Source organism: Bos indicus x Bos taurus, chromosome 19 (assembly GCF_003369695.1).
Source record: "Bos indicus x Bos taurus breed Angus x Brahman F1 hybrid chromosome 19, Bos_hybrid_MaternalHap_v2.0, whole genome shotgun sequence".
NCBI lineage: Eukaryota > Metazoa > Chordata > Mammalia > Artiodactyla > Bovidae > Bos > Bos indicus x Bos taurus.
The window spans coordinates 13,298,815-13,325,123 of NC_040094.1; the positions used below are offsets into that span (position 1 = coordinate 13,298,815).

The 26,309-nt window shown below is 39.8% G+C and overlaps 1 protein-coding gene across 11 annotated transcripts in view; it reads right to left on the reverse strand.

The window, feature by feature from the left end:
- The window catches only part of BCAS3 (BCAS3, microtubule associated cell migration factor), a 597,592-nt gene that overhangs the window by 544,180 nt on the left and 27,103 nt on the right, over nucleotides 1–26,309 (reverse strand). For all 11 annotated transcript variants that reach the window (XM_027518314.1, XM_027518315.1, XM_027518317.1 and 8 more), the window contains one exon: nucleotides 14,147–14,253. In XM_027518314.1, coding sequence (XP_027374115.1) covers nucleotides 14,147–14,253 — 107 coding nt within the window. The remainder of the gene's footprint in view (nucleotides 1–14,146; nucleotides 14,254–26,309) is intronic.

Sequence of the window (26,309 nt, forward strand, 5' to 3'; positions counted from 1 at the left end):
TAATAGCAACTAGTCAAATTGATAGGATAATAAGACAATAAAGGGTAATGTGCCTAAAATAATGTGTGTGGTACATTCTGATTTTTTTAATAGTTGTTACTATTTGTATTATGAAATTTCACTATGCAGCACAAGCATCAAAATTCCCCAAAGCACCCCAACGCTGCTCAGGGCTCTACTGCACTCTGCTCAAACCCCCATCGTGACATGAATCTCAAAGACTCAGTACTGCTGACATTTTGGACTCAATAATCTTTGCTGTGGGAGGTTGTCCAGTACACGGTAGGATGTTTAACAGCATTTCTGGCTTTTACTGACTAGATGCCAGTAGCAACTCCTAATGATGACAATAAAAAATGTCTGCAAACACAGACAAATGTTTCCTTGGGGGCACAATCACTCCCATTTGGGAAGCACTGACACAGATGGCAATCATGTAGTGACAGAGCGCACAAGTAAAACACCATCTCCTCGAGGCAGGGCTCAGCCCTCAGCTACACTGATACATCCTAATACGTGGCATCGACCTAAAGTTCCAGTGTGGCTGAAGGGAAAGATGAGGGTTCTGCTAATTAACTTTTTTAAAAAGAGATTTTAGGAAAAGGGGATAGACTGGGAACGGAAATGGAATGAAAGCAAACAGCAAAAGATTATAAAACTGACTTTGAATCTTTCTGATACTGACTCTCTAGCACACTTAGAATATCCAGCTCAAGGCTGAAATCTTGAAACATACTTATTAACATATATACTCATATATACATGAGCATATATATATGTGCACATACATATGTAAATATATATGTAAATACACACACACATATCCTACCAGACAATGTACCTGGCACCAGAGATATAGACCATGAAAACCTGATCATAGTTCTAGAGATACAAAGAATTCTCCCAACTGCTAATGTAAAATCAAGATTTCCAGAAAATACTGAAACACACAGGAAAACTGAATTAAAAATTATGAAATCAGAAACTCTTCACTTCATTCCTTCGGGCCTATGTTCAAAATTCAAACATTAAATTGATTATGAACAAGATCTAGAAGATAGAAATACTAGTTCAGTTCCTTTTTAAAGGCCCCAGAGGGGAATTCTCTGGTGGTCTGGTGGTTGAGACATCATACTTCTACCGTGTGGGGCACAGGTTTGGTCCCTGTCAGGGAACCAGATCCCACATGCCGCCTGGTACACCCAATAAGAAAGTCCCCAGAAACCTATTATTTTCTATTATCTCACCCTTCCCATCTGAAAAAAAAATGAGAACACAGTTGATTACTACCAATCAACCTGAATGAATATTAAGGGAAAGAACAGGCTTATAATGGAGAGCACTTAATTTTAATATTTAAAAATACAAATATTTCAATTCCATTTTAAAAATAATTCTCACTAAAGTGTGTGTGTGTGTGTGTGTACACGTATACATGTACAATAAATCTTTGGTATGCTTAACTGTACTCAACAACTTTTCCCATCAAATTGCATGTATCTAAGCCAGTAGTTTCGACCAAAATTTTCTCTGGAGTTGTGGTTCTAAATCAGAGGACGTCTGACAATGACTGGAGACATCTTTAATTGTCATAATTAAGGGAGTTGGTTTGGGCATTTAGTAGACAGAGGCCACAGATGTGACTATGTATGCTACAATGTACAGAACAGCCCCCCATAATAAAGAGTCACCTGGTCCAAAACGCCAATAACGGCAAAAATGAGTCACAAATATATATAACTTGTATTTTCCTACTTTTATGTGTTATGCATTAAAATTCATTTTAATTAATTTATTTTTAAAAGTATCAGCCTTTTAAAACAATCATTTGTTAATTCTGTTATCACTTCTGATAGTTCACATGAAGATGACCAGTACTTTTTAAACCAGAAACATATACATAAAGAAAGAACACAGGGCTTCCCTGGTGGCTCAGCGGTAAAGAATCCATCTGCCAATGCAGGAGACACAGGTTCAATCCCTGATCCTGAGCCTGCTCTCTAGGCCCCCAGAGCCGCAACTTCTGAGCCCCTGCACGGCAACTAGAGAGTAACCCAGCTTGATGCAACTAGAGAAAAGTCCGCATAGCAACAAAGACCAGAACGGTCATAAATAAATAAATACAATAATAAATCTACTTAAATGAATTTTTAAAAAGGAAAGAAAGTAGATTAAAAGCAAAGGCATAAGAGAAAACCGTGTGATCAATGCACTCTGTCAAGTTGCAAATAATCCCCAGGCCAAGGTGAAGAATATTCAAATATGGCAAACTGGAAAAAAAAAATGGGACTTAGTCTCAAGATTAATCATTGCATCTGTAGATGAAAATCTGATTGAGTTCATATACTATGAATCCATCAACATAAAGTTCAAAACTGGCAAAATGACCATAATTCATGGTGTTAGAGATCAAGGTAGTAGGTCAACTAAATCTAAATAAAACTGGAAAAGACAAACAATAAAAAAAAATTTTAATCATTGTAAATGTCTATTTCCTGGTTTTGATATGGTACTATAATTTATATGTCACCTCTGTGAGAAATTGAGGGAAATGCACCCAGGACTCTAATATTCTGCAATTTCCCATGAGTCTATATTTTTTCAAAATTCAAAGGTTTTAAAAATCAATTTGAAAATAGACTAAAAATAAAAGCAAAAATATAGAAATGGTCAAAATTACGTACTCATATTTGGTGGGCAAAGAATGATCCTTTCAGGAGTGCTGAGTTCGTGCGTGCTCAGTCATGTTCAACTTTCTGTGACCTCACTGACTGTAGCCCACCAGGCTCCTCTGTCCATGGGATTCTTCAAGCAAGAACACTGCAGTGGGTTGCCCTTTCCTCCTCCAGGGGATCTTCCTGACCCAGGAAATGAACCCACGTCTCCTGAGTCTCCTGCATTGGCAGGTGAATTCTTTACCACTGAGCTACCTGGGAAGTCAGTCCTTTCAAGAAATGGTGCTAAATCAATTACATTTTTTAATTTTTTCAATTCAAAAAAGCCTTGACCCCTGTGTCAAACCATATACCAAAAATTTCAAAAGGATTATAAATCTAAAGGTAACAGCAATCTTCTAGCAGAAAACACGGAGAAAGCAATGGCACCCCACTCCAGTACTCTTGCCTAGAAAATCCCATGGACAGAGGAGCCTGGTAGGCTGCAGTCCATGGGGTCGCTAGAGTCGGACACGACCGAGTGACTTCACTTTCACTTTTCACTTTCCTGCACTGGAGAAGGAAATGGCAACCCACTCCAGTGTTCTTGTCTGGAAAATCCCAGGGATGGGGAAGCCTGGTGAGCTTCCGTCTATGGGGTCGCACAGAGTCGGACACGACTGAAGCGACTTAGCAGCAGCAGCAGCAAACATAACAGAATATTTTCACAGCCTTAGAATAAAGGATACAAAAAGCATTAAGAATAGAGTAAACCACTTAAAATTTGATTTGGATTTCCTTCATCAAAAGACAACAGTAAGAAAGTGAAAATTTTAAAAACCTTATAAGGAAGACTAACAGGATAAATGATGAAATCATAAAATGGACTGGATTATTATTTGTATCAAATTTAAAGGTGCTGGTTTTGATAACAGTGCTATGGTTATAAAAGATAATGTGCTTGTTCCCAGGAAATACACACAGAAGTTTTTATGGAAGGGGGGCATAAATTCTATTGATAAATGGTTCAGAAAAAAATCTGCACACACAGAAAAAATTGAGAGAATGATAAATAAAAAGTAAAATCTCCTTCACTAGTAAATCTGGGTAATGAGTAACAGGAGTTCCTTATATTAGTACAAAATTTTCTGAAAGTTAAAAATTATTGCAAAATAAAAGCATCTTTAAAGCCACAATAAGATACCAACCCATATACACAGGAATGGTTAAAATTAGAAAGACTGACAATACCAAGAGCTAATGAGAACGTGCAGCATGTGAAACTTTCATAAATTGCTGGTGGGAGTACACACTGGTAAAACCACTTCGGAAAACTGATTGGCAGTTATCTACTAAAGTTAAACATACGCGTTCACTTCGACACAGCAAATCCATTCCTAGGTCTACATCCCAGAGAAATGGGTGCAGCATATATCCACCAAGGAACACACACAAGAACACCAGAGCAGCTTTATCCATAATATTCAAAAAGTGCAATCAACAAAAATGTTAATCAGTTGTATAATGGAAGGGCTTCCCCGGTGGCTCAGACGGTAAAGAATCTGCCTGCAATGTAGGAGATTCGGGTTCGATCTTTGGGTCAGGAAGATCCCCTGGAGAAGGGAATAGCAACCCACTCCAGTATTCTTGTCTGGACAATTCCATGGAAAGAGGTGCCTTTCCATGGGGTTGCAAAGAGTAGGACACTAAAAATAGTATACAGCAAAATTAAGAGCAAATCACTGCTACATATAATAACATGAAAGAATCTCATAGTCACACTGTTGAGAGAAAGAAGCCAGACACAAAAGAGTAGACTGGATTATCTCTGACCACCCCCCAACACACACCCTGTTTTTTTTTAAGTTCAAGAATAGAAAACACTAATCTCTGGTGACAGAAGTCAGAATAGTGGTTACTTGGAGGTACAAGGAGGCAGTAGTGACATGCAAGTGGCACGAGGGACGACTGAGTGGCTGGAAATGGTCTGTGTCTTAATCTGAGTGGTGCCCAGAAAGTTATACACACATTAAAAACTCAATCTGCTCACTGACGATCTGTGCACCTTATGGTATTTAACACAGTCAGTGAAATTCGTAAGAAAAACAGCTGCCTTCCGCACATCACTGGTCAGCTTGTGTCCAAAGAGCTTCCATTTCAGAGTGGAAAAATATCAAAAATATTTCAAACAAGAGATTCCGATTTACAATACTAAATTTCAAACTCATTTTTCAAATCAACAAAGGTCACAGAAAGCCACTATTTAAACACTGGCAAGACTAAACTTTAGATATAGACTTGTTTAAAGTCATACCTTAGGAAACATATTCCACAGAAAATATTTTCCTCTACTAATCTGAGTGAATTTCACAAGCTACTTAAATATTCTTCTTCACTTCTGCTTTTATTAGGGCTTCTCTGGTGGCTCAGATGGTAAAGAATCTGCCTGCAATGCAGGAGACCCGGGTTCGATGACTGGGTCGGGAAGATCCCCTGGAGAAGGAAAGAGCAACCCACTCCAGTATTCTTGCCTGGGAAATCCCACGGACAGAGAAGCCTGGCAGAATTCCACAAGTTGTTTCAATATTATTCTTCATTTCTGCTTTCATTCACTCTGTGACACCTGAAGATCGTCCACTGCCAAGTGACTAAAGAGCCATTCATACTTCTCTTTCCAGTAATAAGAGACTGAACCAAACAAAATAAGGCTCTACTCTCAACAAAGGCAATTTTTTTGATTTGGGTCCATATTCAAACTTTCTCTGCTTGCCAGTTACCCAAATCACTGACTTTAGATTGTTCCCAAATGAAACCCATAGAAATTGTTTCCTGGCTAGCACTCTTGACATGGCAAAGGTGGCACCCATCCTCTAACAAATAATAAGCTAATTGGTATTCACCTCAAATATGTCCTTGCAGGTTTTCTCTGAAGTTTTCAATGTAAAGGCAAGACAAAAAGTGTAAAAGCCACACTAAAAGCTTTAACGAAAATATTTTCTTTTAAGGGAACAGCTGGACTTTTCTTAGCCCAATGTGTTGGCGACACCTAGTGTTGCTTCTTTGCAGCACATCCAAGAAAACACTCCGAATCTTAACTTCAATTGCTCAGTCGTGTCCGAATCTTTGCGACCCCGTGGACTGCAGCACACCAGGCTTCCCTGTCCATCACCAACTCCCAGAGCTCGCTCAAACTCATGTCCATCGAGTCAGTGATGCCATCCAACCGTCTCATCCTCTGTCGTCCCCTTCTCCTGCTGCCTTCAGTCTTTCCCAGAATCGGGGTCTTTTCCAATGTGTCAGCTCTTCCCATCAGGTGGCCAAAGGGACTGGAGTTTCAGTTTCAGCATCAGTCCTTCCAATGAATATTCAGGACTGATCTTTAGGATGGACTGGTTGGATCTCCTTGTGGTCCAAGGGACTCAAAAGTCTTCTCTAACACCACAGGTCAAAAGCATCAATTCTTCAGCACTCAGCTTTCTTTATGGTCTAACTCTCACATTCATACATGACTACTGGAAAAACCATAGCTTTGACTAGACGGACCTTTGCTGGTAAAGTAATGTCTCTGCTTTTTAATATGCTGTCTACGTTAGTCATAACTTTCCTTCCAAGGAATAAGCATCTTTTAATTTAATGGCTGCAATCACCATCTGCAGTGATTTTGGAGCCCAAGAAAATAAAGTCAGTCACTGTTCCCCATCTATTTGCCATGAAGTGTTGGGACCAGGTGCCATGATCTTGGTTTTCTGAATGTTGAGTTTTAAGCCAGCTTTTTCACTCTCCTCTTTCACTTTCATCAAAAGGCACTTTAGTTCCTCTTCACTTTCGGCCGTAAGGGTGGTGTCACCTGCATATCTGAAGTTACTGATATTCCTCCCCACAATCCTGATTCCAGCTTGTGCTTCACTCAGTCCAGCATTTCCCATGATATACTCTGCACATGAGTTAAATAAGCACGGTGACAATATATAGCCTTGATGTACGCCTTTCCCAATTTTAAACCAGTCCATTGTTCCATGTCCAGTCCTGTTGCTTCTTGACGTGCATACAGATTTCTCAGGAGGCAGGTAAGGTGGTCTGGTATTCCCCTCTCTTAAAGAATTTTGCACAGTTTGTTGTGTTGTGATCCACACAGTCAAAGGCTTTGGCATAGTCAATAAAGCAGAAATAGATGTTTTTCTGGAATTCTCTTGCTTTTTTGATGATCCAGCGGATGTTGGCAATTTGATCTCTGGTTCTGCTTTTTCTAAATCCAGATTGAACATCTGGAAGTTCTCGGTTCACACACTGTTGAAGCCTGGCTTGGAGAATTTTGAGCATTACTCTACTAGCATGTGAGACGAGTGCAACTGTGCGGCAGTTTGAGCATTCTTTGGCATTGTCTTTCTTTAGGACTGGAATGAAAACTGACCTTTTCCAGCCCTGTGGCCACTGCTGAGTTTTCCAAATTTGCTGGCATATTGAGTGCAGCACTTTCACAGCATCATCTTTTAGGATTTGAAATAGCTCAGCTGGAATTCCATCACCTCCACTAGCTTTGTTCATAGTGATCCTTCCTAAGGCCCACTTGACTTTGCATTCCAGGATGGCTGGCTCTAGGTAAGTGATCACACCACTGTGGTTATGAAGATCTTTTTTGTACAGTTCTTCTGTGTATTCTTGCCACCTTTTCTTAATATCTTCTGCTTCTGTTAGGTTCATACTGTTTCTGTCCTTTACTGTGTCCATCTTTGCATGAAATGATCCCTTGGTATCTCTAATTTTCTTGAAGAGATCTCTAGTCTTGCCCATTCCACTGTTTTCCTCTATTTGTTTGCACTAATCACTTAGGAAGGTTTTCTTATCTCTCCTTGCTATTCTTTGAAATTCAGATGGAGATATCTTTCCTTTTCTCCTTTGCCTTTCACTTCTCTTCTTTTCTCAGCTACTTTTAAGGATTCCTCAGACAACCATTTGCCTTTCTGCATTTCTTCTTCTTGGGGATGGTTTTGATCACTGCCTTCTACAATGTTACGAACCTTCGTCCATAGTTCTTTAGGCACTCTATCAGATCTAATCCCTTGAGTCTATTTGTCACTTCCACTGTATAATTGTAAGGGCTCATACCTGAATGGTCTAGTGGTTTTCCCTAATAAATCTTAACTTACTGAACCTCAAATACACTGTTTCATACAACTCTCATCTTTTAGGTACTGTAATGAATACGTTTTCAATACCTGTTTAAGATATTAAGCACTTCAAAAGAGGATGAGAGGATTTCCATGGTGGTGCAGTGGATAGGAATCCATCTGCGAATACAAGGGACATGGGTTTAATTCCTGGTCTGGGAAGATTCCACATGCTGCAGAGCAACTAAGCCTGAGTGCCATAACTAAAACAGGCAAACTAATCCACAGGCAAACTAATCTACAGTGGAAAATAAGATAACAATAGTGGCTGTTTCACAGATGGGATGGAGGAAAAGTGGAAAACAGCCACGAGGGAAATTTCTTGAATGATAATCATGGTCTATATCTTGACAGAGATGGGGGCTGCCATGTATTTATCCAAGCTCAGGAAGTTTACATATTAAGATTTGTGTATTTAACTGTGGGTAAATTTTACATTAAAAACTAATCAAATATTCAACTTTAATGATAAGCCATGCAAAAGTATTTAGGGGGAACCATGCTGATTTTGCAATTTACTTTGAAATGCACCCAATAAGATCTATAGGTAGAGAGAAAATTAAGCAAATACAGTAAAAATTTTCATGGTATAATCGAGGTGGTGAGTATACATATTTTCCATAAAATTGGTTCAACTTTGCTCTATATTCAGACTTTCTGAAGTTCTTACAATGGTACAAAGCTCATTTTGTAAGTTTTACCTTGCAAAACTGTAGCCCAGCACTTCTGAGACACCCAGCATTTTTCACCTGCTCACCAAGCTCCACCAAAGTGTCTCCCTGCTATTTTTAAATATAGGAAACAGAATCCTATATGAGAGAGTACTGCCTTTAAACGCCCCTTCCTCAAATGCCCACAAGACTTACTCATCCACACTTCTGCTCTGCAAGTCACTGAGAGAGGCTTTCCAAGACTACCTTACATAATACAGCAACACACAACAACACCAACCACCCCACTATAACACTTGGTATGTGTTTATTTATTATCAAAGCATTGTACATGTTTTAATATCATCTTCCCCACTCTTCAACCCACCCACCTAAAATAGAAATTCCATAAGATAATGGTTTTGTTTAGCTCATTGTTGTTTTCCCAGCACCTTGAACAAGGTCTGGCATATAAAAGACAATCAATAAATCTTTGCTGAGTGAATGAATGAATGAATGAACGAGGCAAGTATAAATGGCATGGCTTTATAAGAATGCAATTTGGCAAATCTACCAAGAGCTTTAGTATACCTTTTATTGATCTCTCTAAATTACATAATCATAAAGATATTTATCTCAATATTCTTAAGAAGAAAAAAACTTAAGAAATCTCAATCAATGTCCAACTATAGAGTAAAGAACATTTCCACCTCAGAACCTCTGACTTTACTATTTGCTGTTCCAATCATACTGTGGCTAAATTTAATTACTTCCATGCCACTTCCTTATTATAATCTCTTTTTTCTTCATATTACAATTTGTCTTTATTTTTATTTAAATCCAGTTCTTCTACTAGCTCCTAAAAGACACTATTTTGCTCAAAATACATACTTTATTACAGACTTGTGTTGAATAAATGAACACTTTTTAAGTTCTCATACCTCAGGGTACCCAGTCAATCTATGTGTAAGACTGGCTGAAAATATATATATATATATATATATATATATATATATATATATAAAGAATACAAGCAAGATATTTTAAAATAACTGAAATAAATAAAATAAATAACTAAGATAACAAGAGCTAAAAGAATTATGGGAGTTAAAGGAAAAGTACAGAATTACTGTGTTTTGTGTTTTTTTTCTTTTCATATAAATCCCATAAACCTATTTGGTCTTTAGTCCATGTACTGCTGATTTTTTTAATTAACTTACATTATCATATGTAAAATAGACAGCTAATGGGAATTTGCTGTATGACTGAGGGAACTCAAACAGGGCTCTGTAACAATCTAGAGGGTAAGATGGGAGAGAGGTTCAAGAGGGAGGGAACATATGTATACCTATGACTGATTCATGTTAATGTTTGACAGAAAATAACAATTCTGTAAAGCAATTATCCTTCAAATAAAAAATATAAATTTTTTTTTAATTTTTTAAGAATTTTAAAGGAATTCCCTGGCAGTCCACTGGTTAGAACTCTGTGCTCTCACTGCCAAGGGCCACATTCAAACCTTGACTAGGGAACTAAGATCCCACAAGCCACGCACCATGGCCAAAAGAAAATAAAATAAATTTTTTAAAAAAGAATTTTAAGCAAGAGCACTGATATTCACATTACCAAAAAGAGGTAATGGCATTGCTAGGCATGAGTAGGAAAGGGACCTATTTATCCAGAACAACAACATAAATAATCATTCTTTCTCATGTTACATCAGATGTGTTGACAGAAGGCGCGTGACAGCTTGGGAAAGCTATGAATACTAGTGTTTTCCTGCAGGCATCTCATACACAAAGTCATAGGGACTGGGCAATAAAGATACCACTTCTGCACAGTTTTGAGCTAACTCAACTTAGCTAGATTCTGAGATATCATCTAAGCCTCAACTGCATTTATGCATTTCATTAAAAAGGCTGAGCACCAAAGAATTGATGCTTTTGAATTGTGCTGGAGAAAAGACCTGTCAGAGTCTCTTGGACTGAAAGGAGATCAAACCAGTCAATTCTAAAGGAAATCAACCCTGAATATTCATTGGTAGGACTGTTGCTGAAGAAGAATCTCCAATACTTTGGCCACCTGATGCAAAGAGCCGATTCACTGGAAAAGATCTGACTCACTGGAAAAGATACTAATGCTGGGAAAGACTGAATGCAAAAGAAGAGAGTGTCGGAGGAAGAGAAGGTTAGAAAGCACCACTAACTCAATGGACAAGAATTTGAGCAAAGTCTGGGAGACAGCATTGGACAGAGGAGCCTGGCTTGCTACAGCCCATGTGATCACAAAGAGTCACACATGACTTAGTGAATTAACAACAACAATGAACTTCATAAACAATTTTTTTTTTTAATGTTTAGCCAGGATGTTTATTTTCTTAATCTGAGACTCAGAGGTGGGACAATTATATAAAGTCAACCTTGGGCACAAACTTGAAGCAAAACCTGAGCTGAAATTCAGACAAGGATTGACTTTCTGCCCACCCTCACTTAACTCAAAAGCAAATATGCTTTACGGTCTCAAAGGTCCCTTAGAACCAGGTTTATTTCTAGACTGACCAACATAAGCTCCTCATCTACACATGGTAACACTTAAATGATTACTGAATGGCTAACTAGTGATAAGTTTCAGAAGGGTTTAGTTAGAGCAATGGGTAACTCACACTGGTCTATAAAGGATGAACATATGAAGGTACACCATAACTTTTACCCTGAAAACTAACACTAAGCTGCCATACCACTTGCATGGCATATCTTCTGCTACCGCAGAGAGGAAATAGAGCCCTTAGATAGTGGGCTTTGAATGTTAAGTCAGACAGAACTGGGTTTGCATTCCAATTCCTCCTCTTTAAGTAGTGTGACCTTACCACCTATAAAATAGGATAACTTCTCCCTCACAGTATACAACACATGAGACAATGTGTATATAAAGCTCTCTGAACACAGGAAGAGCTCCATCAGTGCAACAGAAGGAGCTTATTTTTCCAAACTGCCTCCTAATTCTTGAACCAGTCCTCAGGGGGGCTATACGACTACAATAGTAACAACTGACAATTAATGAAAATTCCATGAAGAAAAGATTATTTAGTTCTCTCAAAATACAATCTGTGCATAAGAATTACTTCAAAGAAGTAATTAAAATTACTCGGAAGACCTTTAAGTTACTCAGAGCTAGACATAAGTCAACTATTAAAAGCGATACCTCTAATTATAACCAAAGCCAAGTGGGCAGCCTGAGTACCACCAAAGGAATGTGCTCAGTCTGGTCAACACCCCTAATCCACAAGGCCCAACCCTGTTAAAGCTCTAGCTTCCTCTTTGCCTTCAAGTCCGTCATCAAACAGAGTAAAGCATCAAAATGGTGGTGACCTAAATGGGAAGGGAATCCCAGAAAGAAGATACATATACATTTATATACATATAGCTGATTCACTCTGCTGTACAGTAGAAACTAACACAGCATTAGAAAGCAACTATACTCCAATCACTCAGTCATTAAAAAATAAAATTTTTAAGAATCAAAATATAGTCTCTTATTAATAAGAAAAGGTTACATTTACAAAATCCTCTCCTCTGAACACAACCTAGAATTATTTTTCTTGTTAGGAAAAAGCAAATAAACAAAACACTGCTACATTTTAGGTCCTTTTGTCTATGCCTTTGGCATGATACTTCAATTACAAACAACATTGCAAGGTCTTGAAAAAATGTCAACTACACATCCCCAAAGGCAAAAAAAACAAGTTCACTTGATCCATGACATACCAACAGGATTCTTCTATCTCTGCAAAATAAAGCCAATTTTTAAGAAATATAAAGCCTCAAATCCTAAATATTTAATAATATGATACATAATTATTATAAGATTAGTGCATGTGTATGTGAGTGTTACTAGCTCAGTTGTACCCGACTCTTTGCAACCCCATGGACTAAATAGCCTGCCAGGCTCCTCTGTCCATGGAATTCTCCAGGCAAGAAATACAGAAGTAGGTTGCCATTCCTTTCTCCAGGGGATCTTCCCAACCCAGGGATCAAACCTGGGTCTCGTGCATTACAAGCAGATTCTTTACCAACTGAGTCACCAGGGAAGCCCCCTATAAGATTAGAGGAACTATAAGAACTATAGTTCATTATCAGTGATTTACAGAATATAAGAATAAACAATATTTTTAGTTTAAATGTTTAAGAATTATGAAGATCAATGTACTCATTACTCAATAATCCTTATGCCAAATTCTGTACTCAAGAACATCTAGCATTTCATTAAATTTGAGGCAATATATATTTGCTTATAAATCTTTTAGGAAGTAACCATAATACTCAAAAGAACCAAAAAGGGAAGAAAAAAAAGTCTAGTTGAACCACCCATGCAAAACAGCCTTCAAACAATGTAGTAAATGCGTTTATTAAAGGCACAAATACTGGCCCCGGGTCTCCAACTGCAAAAAAAAACAAAAAACTACACAATAGATGTTCCACCTGCCAACTAGGCCTTCCACCCCAGTCTATAAGAGAGACATGATATTTAGGCCATGCCAAACACCAGAATATAACTAAGTATGAGCCAAAGTATGTAGTCCCAACTACACTTCACTGAGCTGTGATCCCACCAAGCCTCTTCCTCTTCTAGTACATTTACTGTTGGTCATCCCAGAGAAGCACATGGAGGACTGAAGATGGAAACTGGGCCCAGTGTTAAGCAATGTAAAACATTTATCAAAACTGTGATTTATCCTAACAGATACACAGACACAAAATGACCTTAGTTCAAGCTCATGTATTACATCGTTTCTAATATCAGAAAAGGCGAGGGGAGGGTGCACTCAGGTGTTACCAATAATTGGAAACAAGTCATGTAAATTAAGGAAAGTCCAAATAAGAGAATTATATGTGGCTATATAACCCATAGAGAAGCTCTTGGAATACTAACTCATAAGTAAAAAACAGCAAAGTACAGACAGTTGTATAGTATGTTCCCTTCTGTTAAGGAACGGCAGGGAGGGAGAAATATATATGTTCTTATTTGCTAAAAAATCAGGATACATAAGACACTAGAAACCCTAGGGAACTAGAAACTACTCAAGATAAGGGAAACTGAGGACAGCAGCGGTAGGGAGCTTTGTTGCCCACTCACACCTCTTGAATTTTGGACCACGTGGATGTTTTAACTGACTCAAAACATTTTTTTTTTAATAATCGCTAATTTTTTTAAGCCTTCTATAAGCTTCTTTGTTGTTGTTTAATCATTAAGTTGTGGCTAACTCTGCGACTCCACGGACTGTAGCGTGCCACGCTCCTCTGTCCAAGGGATTTTCCAGGCAAGAACCCCTCGAGGGGGCTGCCATTTCCTTCTCCAGGGGTTAGCCTCTTTACGCTTTTGTAAAAATTGCAGGAAAAGAGAATAATAATACCTACTTCGTAGGGTTACCATGATGAGACGTGAGATCTTCCATGTAAAGTGATCCCCACAATCGCTAGCCTACTTTACAAACCGTTTACTGCATGGTTCAGTTCCCACGTGCCCTTTACTCCTTGGGCCTCCTATGGGGTTCCACACAAAGCAGTCTCTGAGCAACTGCTTGCAAAATAAATGGAGGAGTCCTTAGAGAAAATATGGCCACCAGCTAGCATGCTGCAAAGTTTTCTATTTCAGGGAGTCAGCATATCATACTTACAGGGATGCTCCAGACCTGCATTCCATCACTGTAGCCAATCATAATTAGCAAAGGCGGCTCATTCCCTGTGCTATGAATTTCATGAAATTCCAGATTCCTTGATGTATCTGCATTAGAATTAAATAACAGAAGAGGAAATTTAAAAGACACAATGTCAATCAACAAAAATAACGACATTCCTTTAATGCTATTGGCATAACGATTGCTTCAATTATTTTTCAATAAAAGTTCAGAAGTTTCGGGACTTCCCTGGTGGTCCAGTGGTTAACAATCTGCCCTGCAATGCAGGAGACACGGGTTCAATCCCTGGTCAGGGACCTAAGATCCCACATGCTGCAGGGGCAACCAAGCCTGAGCACCACAACTACTGAGCCCAAGCACCACAAGTAGAGAGTCCGACGCAATGAAAGGCCCCACAGGACTCAATGAAGATCCCGGATGCCACAACTATGATCTGACCCAACCAAATAAATATTTTCTTTAAAAATTCAGAAGTTTTGGAAAACATTTAAATGAAAGTGAACAAAAAGCTGAAATCACAAAACTAGTAGTTTTTTTGGTCGTTTCGCTGCTAAGTCGTGTCTGACTCTTTTGTGACCCCATGGACTACTGTGTTCAGTAAGGATGATAAATGCTTAATATTCACTGATGTGAACTGGATCCTCTGTCTACAGGATTTTCCAGGCAGGAATACTGGAGTGGGCTGCCATTTCCTTCTCCAGGGGATCTTCCTGGATCAGAGACAGAACCAGCGTCTCCAGTATCGGCAGGAGGATTCTTTACCACTGAGCCACCAGGGAATAGTACCTTAGCACAAGTAGGTTTTAAAAATCAAACTCTCTCAGGAGGGTACCAGTACGAAGTATCATTCCATCACACATGAAGAGCAGACTACAGAACCCGACAGACTGACAGCAGTACCCAGGGGAAACACCAGCGCCGGGTGAAGGACAGCGGAGCAGTGCCCGCAGAGGCAGACAACGTAAGCTGTGTGGGTTCACAAGTTGTATCTGGACACTCTGAGAAACAACAGGGAGAGGATAAGGTAGAGTAAGATGCAAGATGGGGAGGAGTGGGGGAACTTCCCTGGAGGTCCAGTGGTTAAGATTCTGTGCTCTCATGCAAGGGGCGAGGGTTGGATCTCCAGTCAGGGAACTAAGATCCCACCTGCCACATGGTAGGGCCAAAAAAAGATGGAGTAAAGGTCTCTGCAAAGAGCTAAAGGGCTTGTGGTAAGTTGGCACAAGAAGCACAATGCCAATATGATTACTCTTGTCATAAAATCATGCTACATTAAAAAAATATTTTTCTAATTAAGAAATTTTTTAAAATAAAAATCAAACTCTCACTGGATACCCAGGAAATACTAATACCAAGAATACAACCACCTATAAAAGCAAATCAAAGTAAAATATTTAGCAAAATTAACTAAATACAAATATGATGTGTAACCATCTAGAATTCTAATATGTATAAATTTAGCAATGGAAGAAAAATTATGTTCCTTTCCTTACAGGGGATAGTAAATCCTGACACATCTGAACACACTGGACATACAGTTCACTATAAAAGAATTATGTGCACTTTTCTAATCAACTTTCAACTTTTCCAGTTCACACCAGTGAATATTAAGCATTTATCATCCTTACTGAACAGAACTATTACACCTCAAAAATCACTAATCAAGACTTTTCTTCTCAGATCACAACCTTATCTTCCAGCAAGTTTGCTTAACTATTTGCTTTGTGATTCGCTCTCTGACTTCATTAAGACCTCCAACCCACTGAAACCCTGCCTTCTCCCTACTCTTCAGGCCTCTCTCATATATTTACTCTCCTCCTGCCTTAACAGTCTTTGATCAGGCATCTCAGTAACTTCTGCCAGTCATCTACATTCTCTTATCCCTTTGTGTGGGATCTTTGCATGGCACCCAACCAGCAAAACCTCCATCCTAGATGAACCCAACCAGTCCACTATCCTAGTATATTCCATGGCAACCAAGTACCCCCAGAGAAAATCACAAGAGACACAACTGTCACCACTATAAATTATCTCCACAAACCTCAACTGAGCCTTCAAAACTGCACAACAAATGTACTCAATTTTCTGAAACAACTTCTACAAGTTCAATGACTTTCTTAAACTGTTCTCCAAGCCCTGACTCCACCCAATGTCTCCTTACTCAGCAGATAATGTGTCTCATATACCGCACAAGGAATCTAGAAACTTCATTGCCAAAAACCTACATGCATCTGTACCACTCACTCTCTTCTCATTCCACTCTATGACACACAATTCTATTTCCTTTTGTCTAAAGTAAATTACTCTGCGAGGGGGAAGGGGAGGGTGGGATGTATTAGGAGATTAGGACTCTTTGGAACCCCACAGACTATACATATACAGTCCATGGGATTCTCCAGGCCAGAATCCTGGAGTGGGTAGCCTTGCCCTTCTCCAGGGGATCGTCCCAACCCCGGGATGGAACCCAGGTCTCCTGCATTGCAAGCGGATCCTTTATCAGCTGAGCCACAAGTGAAGCCCATAAATACATTACCATGTGTAAAATAGCTAGTGGAAACCTGCGTGTACCACAGGGAGCTGGGCTGGGTGCTCCGTGATGACCTGGATGGGAAGGTTGGTGGAAAGGGGGGAGATGTGGGCGGGAGGTCCAAGAGAGAGGGGACACATGTAGACATAGCTAATAGCCTACATACTGAACGATTCTCTTTATATGAAATTCAGAATCACTAGGCAATTAGGTAGCAACATTCTATCTTCTACCTTAGTTATGGCTCCACAGATTTACAATGTGTAAAAATTCAGTGATCCATACTTTTGTGCTATTTATCATGATATATTTGCACAATAAATAAGGTGGGTTTGTTTTTGTATTTTTGGCTGCTCCAGGCAGCATGTGAAAAATCTTAGTTTCCTGAATAGGGATCAAACCTACAACCCCTGCAAAGGAACCCTGGAATCTTAACCCACCAGGGACCACCAGGCAAGTCCCTAAATAAGGGTTTTTTTAAAATCATAAACCAGTAATATCCCTCTCCCTGTATTTGACTTCACTATTTCCTCTCTTTCCAGGAGCTGAACTCTTCGTTTATAACTGCATCTGCTTTTCATCTCTCATTCATCCCTGCCTGTTTCAGAACGTGTTTCTGCCCCAACTCTCCTCCCAGGTGACTTACTACAGTCATCAGTAACCTCCAAGTTGTTGAATCCAATATATGTTTTTAAGAACATCTTGTTAAGATTATTCAGCAGCTATAACCAATGCTAACCATATTCTCCGCTGGCTCATCCTTTTCTAACTTCTCTTGAAATATTAGAGTTACTCAAAGCAAATTCCTAAACTCCCTTTTCTTCTTACACTAACCCTCCCTAAGTGACCGCATTCCAACCATTGCTTCAGTTACTTTCTGCTAGTGACTTCCTCAGTATGGGTTTTGGATGTCTCAACAGAAGATCAAATTCCACTTAAAGATCAGGATTTCCTCCCCAAACATGATCTTCCAGGGTTTCCTATTTTGGGGAACAGCATGATTATCTATCCAGATAGCAAAATCAGGAACCGCCTTCTTCCTTCCCTCCAGCAATAAATCTATGAGCAAGCTTCCTAAATAGCTCTCTGCTTACACCACCACCACCTCTGTCTACAATATCTATTGCAAAAGCCTGAGTGACTTTTTGCCTCCACCACTGTCCACCAAACTCTGTATTAGAGTCAGAGCGATCTTTTCAAAATATACATATTGGGGAATTCCCTGGCAGTCCAGTACTTAGGATTCTGTACTCATTGCCATCAGCCCACAGTTTGATCCCTGGCTGGGGAACTAAAATCCCCTAAGTTAAGAGGCACAGCCGGAAAAAAAAAAAACAAAAAATGGCATACCTTCTCACTTCTATCCTCTACATTAGTGACTTCCCATCGCTCAAATATAAAGATCAAAATCTTGAACAGAGCTCAAAATCAGTAATTTTTTCTTCCTATTTTTTGGCTACAAGGCATAGCATGGGGGATCTTAGTTCCTCAACCAGATATCAAATCTGTGCCCCCTGCAGTGGAAGCACAATGTCTTAAGCTCTGGACCATCAGGGAAGTCCCAGTTATTTTTTATGCTGATTTTCCTTTGACAGGAATTCACTAGCATAAAATTAATAGCACATGATTCTATATCCAGCAAAATTCAGAATCATAAGCTTATTTAACCTAAGGGCATAATTAATTCTCTTTTGTTGTTTAGTCCCTCAGTCTTAAGCAAGTAATACAAAGAAATAAAGGAAAAAAATGCAATGGGAAAGACTAGAGATCTCAAGAAAATTAGAGATACCAAGGGAACATTTCTTGCAAAGATGGGCAAAGTAAAGGACTGAAACAGTATGGACCTAACAGAAGCAGAAGAGATTAAGAAGTGGTAAGAATACACAGAAGAACTTTAAAAAAAAGGTCTTAATGACCAGGATAACCACAATGGTGTGGTAACTCACCTAGAGCCAAACATCCTGGAGCGTGAAATCATTGGGCTTTAGGAAGCATTACTACAAACAAAGCTAGTGGAGGTGATGGAATTCCAGCTGAGTTATTTCAAATCCTAAAAGATGATGCTCTTAAAGTGTTGCACTCAATATGCCAGCAAATTTGGAAAACTCAGTAGGGGCCACAGGACTGGAAAAGGTCGGTTTCTTTCCAATCCCAAAGAAGGGCAATGCCAAAGAATATTCAAGCTACCCTACAATTTTACTCATTTCACATGCTATCAAGGTAATGCTGAAAATCCTTCAAACCAGGCTTCAACACTACATGAATCCAGAACTTCCAGATGTACAAGCTGGATTTAGAATAGGCAGAGGAACCAGAGATCAAATTGTCAATATCCACAGGACCATAGAGAAAGAAATGGAACTCCAGGAAAAACATCTATTTCTCCTTCACTGACTACACTAAAGCCTCTTACTGTGTGGGTCACAACAAACTGGAAAATTCTTCATGAGACGGGAATACCAGACCACCTGACATACCTCCTGAGAAGGCTGTATGCAGGTCAAGAAGCAACAGTTAAAACTGGACATGCAATAATGGACTGGTTCAACCTTGGAAAAGGAGTACAACGAGGCTGTATATTGTCACCCTGCTTATTTAACTTATACGCAGAGTGCATCATGGGAAATGCAGAGCTGGATGAAACTCAAGCTGAAATCAAGAGAGCCGGGAGAAATATCAGTAACCTCAGATAGGCAGATGACACCACCCTAATGGCAGAAAGCAAAGAGGAACTAAAGAGCCTCTTGAAGAACGTGAAAGAGTAGAGAGAAAATACGGGCTTAAAACTCAACATTCAAAAGATGATCATAGCATCCGGTTCCATCACTTCATGGCAAATAGATGCGGAAACAATGGAAACAGTGACAGACTATTTTCTTGGGCTTCGAATCGATGTGAACAGTGACTGCAGCATGAAATTAAAAGATGCTTGCTCCCTGGAAGGAAAGCTATGACAAACGTAGTGTATTAAAAAGCAGAGAAATTACTTTGCCGACAAAGGTCCATCTAGTCAAAGCTATGGTTTTTTCAGTAGTCATGTAGAGATGTGAGAGTTGGACCATAAAGAAGGCTGAGCACCAAAGAACTGTGGTGTTGGCAAAGACTTCTGAGAGTCTCCTGGACAGTAAGGAGATCAAACCAGTCAATCCTAAAGGAAATCAACCCTGAATATTCATTAGAAGGACTGATGTTGAAGCTGAAGCTCCAATACTCTGGCCATCTGATGCAAAGAGCCGACTCACTGGAAAAGACCCTGATGCTGGGAAAGACTGAGGGCAAGAGAAGAGGGTGACAGAGCATGAGATGGTTGGATGGCATCACCAACTCAATGGGCATGAGTTTGAGCAAACTCCAGGAGATAGTGAAGGACGGGGAAGCCTGGTGTGCTGCAGTCCATGGGATTGCAAAGAGTCGGACATGACTGAGTGACTGAACATCAACAGTCACTCAGTCGTGTCCGACTCTTTGTGACCCCATGGTCTGTAGCCTACCAGCTTCCTCTGTCCAGGGAATTTCCTAGGCAAGAATACTAGAGTGGTCTACCATTTCCTTCTCCAGGGGATCTTCCCAACCCAGGGACTGTACCTGCATCTCCTGCACTACAGGCAGACTCTTTACCACTTAGCCACGGGGGAAGCCCAATTCTCTTTACATCTAACATTTAAATGTTCTTTTATAATATTCCATTGATTTATATATACATTATCTAATCTGATGCACAAAAATCCTGTTTTATACGTAGAGCAGGAGCTGATTTCATTTTATGACTGACAAGAACAAGTTCGGGGAATCCCTGGTTGTATGGCGGCTACGACTCTGTGCTCTCACTGCTGAGGGCCCAGGTTCAATGTCTGGTCAGGGAACAAACATCCCACAAGCCATATGGTGTGGCCTAAAAGAAAAAAACTTAAAAAGAACAGGGGAGTTTCCCAACCCAGGGATCAAACCCAGGTCTCCCACATTGCGGGCAGATTCTTTACCAGCTGAGCCACCAGGGAAGCCCAAGAATACTAGAGGCAGTAGCCTATCCCTTAAGCAGAGGATCTTCCTGATCCAGGAATTGAACCAGGGCCTTCTGCATTGCAGGCAGATTCTTTACCAACTGAGCTATCAGGGAAGCCCCCCCACCCAAAAATAAAGAACAAGGTTGGTATAACTTACTCAAAGCTGAAGAGCAATCTCAGGACTCTTGATATTCAGTCATCTTTGTACCACAGCTACCACCTTGATCACAGGTTGTCACTTTTAGAAGGCCTCAAATGCCATATATAAAACACTGAGGTCATTATACAAAAATCTCCTTTATCTTACTTTAGGTTCTGCTTAGTCACTTGTGCTCTTTTTCTTTCTCTGGATGGTGGTAGAGCAGACTTCATTACTTTTAAGTGAAGCTCTTAATTTTGTAAAAACTTTAGGTTATTCTTCAGAACTACTACAGCTTTAAGTAATCCTCATTCTTTATGTCTTTTATCATACCATCACTGGTTATTCTAAAACTGCTCTTTACCTTTTTCACTGGTTTCTTTTTTCTCCCCTAAATATGGACTTTACAGTTTTTCCTATAGAGATATGTAGCATTTCCTCTGTGGTTTTAGATAACTACAACATTTTCCTTTGATTCACTCATCCTTCAACAACATGTCTATCTTCACTGAGAACACAGTTGTGGCTGCCAAGGAGAAGGGAGGTAGAGGAGAGAAGGATTGGGAGTTTGGCACTAGCAGATGTGCCAAATATATTATATATAATATTATATATAATATAAAATTATTATATATAGGATGGATAAACAACAAGGTTCTGCTGTATAGCACAGGGAACTATATTCGATATCCTGTGATAAACCATCATGGAAAAGAAGATGAAAAAGAATGTATAGATATGTATAACAATCACTTTGCTATACAGAAGATATTAACACAACTCTGTAAATCAACTATATTTCAATAAAATTTTTTTACAGTCTATCTTATTTGTTAACCTCACCTATTAGCACACTCAGTATACTCTCCCTCCTTGGAAAACTGTTTGTACTTGGGAGGAGGAGAGGCGGATCCTGGATTTTCTGCTCACCTCAAAAATCAAGGTGTAAAGTAAAATTAATTTTCCTCCCAAACCAGCTTCTTCTGTATTTCACATGCATGTTGATAGCAGCAATATCCTACCAATACCCAATCTAAAAACTGGAAATTCACTTTTAGTAGATGCTAATAGGTGAATGAGGGGCTTCCCAGGTGGCGCAACGATGAAGATTCTGCCTGCCAGTGCAGGAGACGCAGGTGGTGTGCATCCGATCCCCGGGTTGGGAAGATCCCCTGGAGGAGGGAATGGCACCCCACTCCAGAATTCTTGCCTAGAGAATCCCACGGACAAAAAAGCCTGGCGGGCTACAGTCCATGGGGTCGCAAAGAGTTGCACATGACTGAGTGACTGAGGGCACACACGTGCACACAACAGCTGAATGAGGATTAAGGCTGAAATTCTCATTTCAGCCAGAAGATCCCCTGTGCAAAGATTCCAAGGTATAAAAAGTTCTCTGCTTTTCGTGACTCTTGAAAGGCAAGTGAGGTTAAAGTATAGATACTGAAGCGTCGTAGTTAGATGGGAAATGATTAAGAGTTTGAGGCATTTGGGGATATCTAAGTGAAGATGTCTAGGAGGCCACTGAAATGGGGACCCAGGCACACTAGGGCAGCAGAGGCTCACAGCCCCTGCTCTCTCTGCAGCCTCACACGCTTCCTGCTCTATACCGCCTCCTTTTCTGATTACTGATCTTACCCTCCCCCCACATCAAGCACAAGGACAGGCTTCTCCTCACAACCAGCTGAGCCAGTGCTAGTACCATATCCTTGGCCACTGCAACTATTCCCATAACTGGAAGGTAATCCAGACTGAGCATGCTGGACTGCCCAAAGGACTCTTTTTTCCTCTTTGATCATAAAGTTATAAACAGAGAGCTTTGAGCAATCACTGCTCCAACCTCATTAGAGAAGTCAGAGAAGAGAAATAAGCGCCAGAGAGGAGCAGTGAGAAGTGAAAGACTCAAGGGATTAAGCCACTATGCTTCCCAGCCATGGGAGCAGGTTTAAAATGAATACCATATGGAAAATAGTACGGTGGTTTCTCAAAAAATTAAAAAGAACTTATAAGCCAACAAATCCACTTATGGGTATTACTCAAAAAGAAACTGAAAGCAGGGACTCAAAGAGGTATTTGCAAAAATAACTGCTAAAAGCAGCATTCTTTGTAAAGCCAAAGGGTGGAAGCAACCCAAATGATCACCTATGAAAAGATAAAATGATTAAAAAAAAAAAAAAAAAACAGAATATCACAGACTTAGAAAGGAAATTTAGACACATGTATGATATCACATGAGAAATACTGGGCTGGAAGAAGCACAAGCTGGAATCAAGATTGCCGGGAGAAACATCAATAACCTCAGATATGCAGATGACACCACCCTTATGGCAGAAAGTAAAGAGGAACTAAAAAGCCTCTTGATGAAAGTGAAAGAAGAGAGTGAAAAGTTGGCTTAAAGCTCAACATTAAGAAAACTAACATCATGGCATCTGGTCCCATCACTTCATGGGTAATAGATGGGGAAACAGTGGAAACAGTGTCAGACTTTATTTTTTGGAGCTCCAAAATCACTACAGATGGTGACTGCAGCCATGAAATTAAAAGACGCTTACTCCTTGGAAGGAAAGTTATGACCAACGTAGACAGCATATTAAAAAGCAGAGATATTGTTTTGCCAACAAAGGTCTGTCTAATCAAGGCTATGGTTTTTCCAGTGGTCATGTATGAATGTGAGAGTTGGACTGTGAGGAAAGCTGAACACTGAAGAATTGATGCTTTTGAACTGTGGTGTTGGAGAAGACTCTTGAGAGTCCCTCGGACTGCAAGGAGATCCAACCAGTCCATTCTAAAGGAGATCAGTCCTGGGTGTTCATTGGAAGGATTGATGCTAAAGCTGAAACTCCAGTACTTTGGCCACCTCATGTAAAGAGCTGACTCATTGGAAAAGACCCTGATGCTGGGAGGAATTGGGGTCAGGAGGAGAAGGGGACGACAGAGGATTAGATGGCTGATGGCAGCACCGACTTGATGGACATGAGTCTGAGTAAACTCTGGAAGCTGGTGACGAACAGGGAGGCCTGGCGTGCTGTGATTTATGGGGTCACAAAGAGTGGGACACGACTGAGCAACTGAACTGAACTGATGATATCACTGAATGATGCTGCTTATGAGGTGGCTTAAGTATCTCCAATTCAGAGACAAAGTAGAATGGTGGTTGCCTGGAGTTAGTGAGAAGGAGAGAATGTAGAGTCGTTGTGTAATGGGTATAGTTTCAGTTTTACAAGATAAAAACAGCTCTGGAGATTGGTTGTGTAACAATGTGAATGTATTTACAACTACAGATCAGTACACTCAAAAATGGTTAAGAAAGTAAATTTTATGTTAAGCACATTTTACCACAATTAAAACCTTTTTTGCCCTTAAACTGATCACATGCAACTAAAAAAAAAAAATCTGTTGAACAGAAAAATTGATATCTAAGTATCAATTAGATACTTAAAACTTGATATTAGAACTGACCAACTCAGGATAGTAAGAATTACCCCCGCAAAGGCTAGAAAGTTGGCAGTTCTTATACTGGAGCAAACCAGCTGATTAAACCTGATGTGTTTTGGGACTCACACTACATGCTCACCTTTAGAGAATGTGACAGAAAATGTCAGGATATTAACCTGCTTTGGCTACTTCTTTTATCTTTTTCAGTACAGTGAGTGCCTCAAGAAAAACAATCTTGGGTATAAACGAGACTCCCTGAAAGCAGAAACAAAACAATAACCATGACACAAAGGGCCTTAATCCTCCTCCTATTAAACTCCAACAGTCGCAGTCTCTACTGGACACCAAACTAGATTAGGAACAGAGATAGCTAAAAGGATTCAGGAAAAGAGAATCCCAATAACCCAGATTCCTCAGAAGTATCTCTCCTATAAGCTGTTACCTACTCCACCCCCAACTCTGATAAGCCCGTAATCAGACGGGCTGCAACCCTGTGGCAGGGGCCAAATGGCACCCTTTAATAATTTCATGATGAAAAGCAGAGTTCTCAGGCCTGCTGGAACAAACAGAAAGGAATCAGCAGAGCACAGTTCAATTTGAAGACTGCAGGTTTTAAATCAACAGCTAATAGAGTTTCATTAATATTATAAAATAACTTAAATCTATGGACAGGTAAAAGACTTCTAAATTGTTTTGCCAGAAAAAACTCCAAGTCTAGCAAAGAGAAGCCTAAATACCTAATACAATCTCTGGGTATCCAACTGCTCTACAAAGAAACAGGCTGCTGAGCTACTACGGCGGCGGCCAGAAGCAGCCTCTCCACTGTCTCCCTTACGATGTCATGACAGACAAAAGGCAATGATCAAAGAATCACATCCCAGCTGCGGAAGACAAAACCAGGGAAGGGCAGGATGGCTGATCAAGAATCTCTAATGTAATGGAAAAGTGGCAGAGCTAGTGGTAAAGAACCTGCCTGCCAAACGCCAGAGACGCAAGAACCCACGTTCAAACTGTGGGTTGGGAAGATCCCTGGAAGAGGGCATGGCAACCCACTCCAGTATTCTTGCCTGGAGAAGCCCATGGACAGAGGAGCCTGGAGGGCTCCAGTACAAATAGTCTGCAAGAGTCGGAATAACTGAAGCAACTTAGCATGCACACACGGCCTTTTTCAGAGAGATACTGCACTTTCAGCCAGGGAATCCTACTTTTTCTTTCCCATGCCAAATTTTCTTTCAATCATAAATATCTCAAAAGGTCTGCCATACAAGCACCTAAATAAAACATTCCTAAAGAAAGAACACAAATAAGAGGCAAATCCAAGAAATGCTGTAAGAGACTGGGGAAATTAAGGAGGATCCAATATCTTGGTAATATTTACTATGGCTTTAAAACACACACATACCTGTGTGCACATGCACACACAGCCCGAGGGCCAGAGATGGTAAAAAGAGTATCCATAAAAATCCAGGACAAAATGTCATACACTATCAATATGACATAGAAAGGAGACACCAAAGGATATGGGAGTACGCTAAAGTATTTAACATGAAGATGTATAAATTTAAAAGTTTAATAAATCAACTAAGATACAGGATATTCTTAAGGACAACCATTATAAGTTCAACAGAACAGAAAGTCCCAAATAAGTGGCATCCATTTACATTTCCAGATGCAAATGCATTGCACTTCAATAATGCAAAGGCTTTATAAAGCATTATTACCCCAGCAATTCTTATTTGCTGTTAAAAAAAAAAAAAAAACTTTCCTAAAGATTATTTTGATGACGTTTTAAAGTTAATTTTGTGAAATTTTTTTTTTTTTTTGACCATGCCGTGAGACTTGTAAGATTTTAGTTCCCTTACCCAGGATTGAACCTGGGCCCCAGGCAGTGAGAGTGCAGAGCCCTAACCTCTAGACTGCCAGGAATGTCCCAATTATGTGATTTTTTTTAAAGTCATTTTACTGCTGACATAAACCTTTTAAAGATCAATTACTTTTAACATTCTGCATATGCTTTATAATTTTTTGCTATTGTCTAAT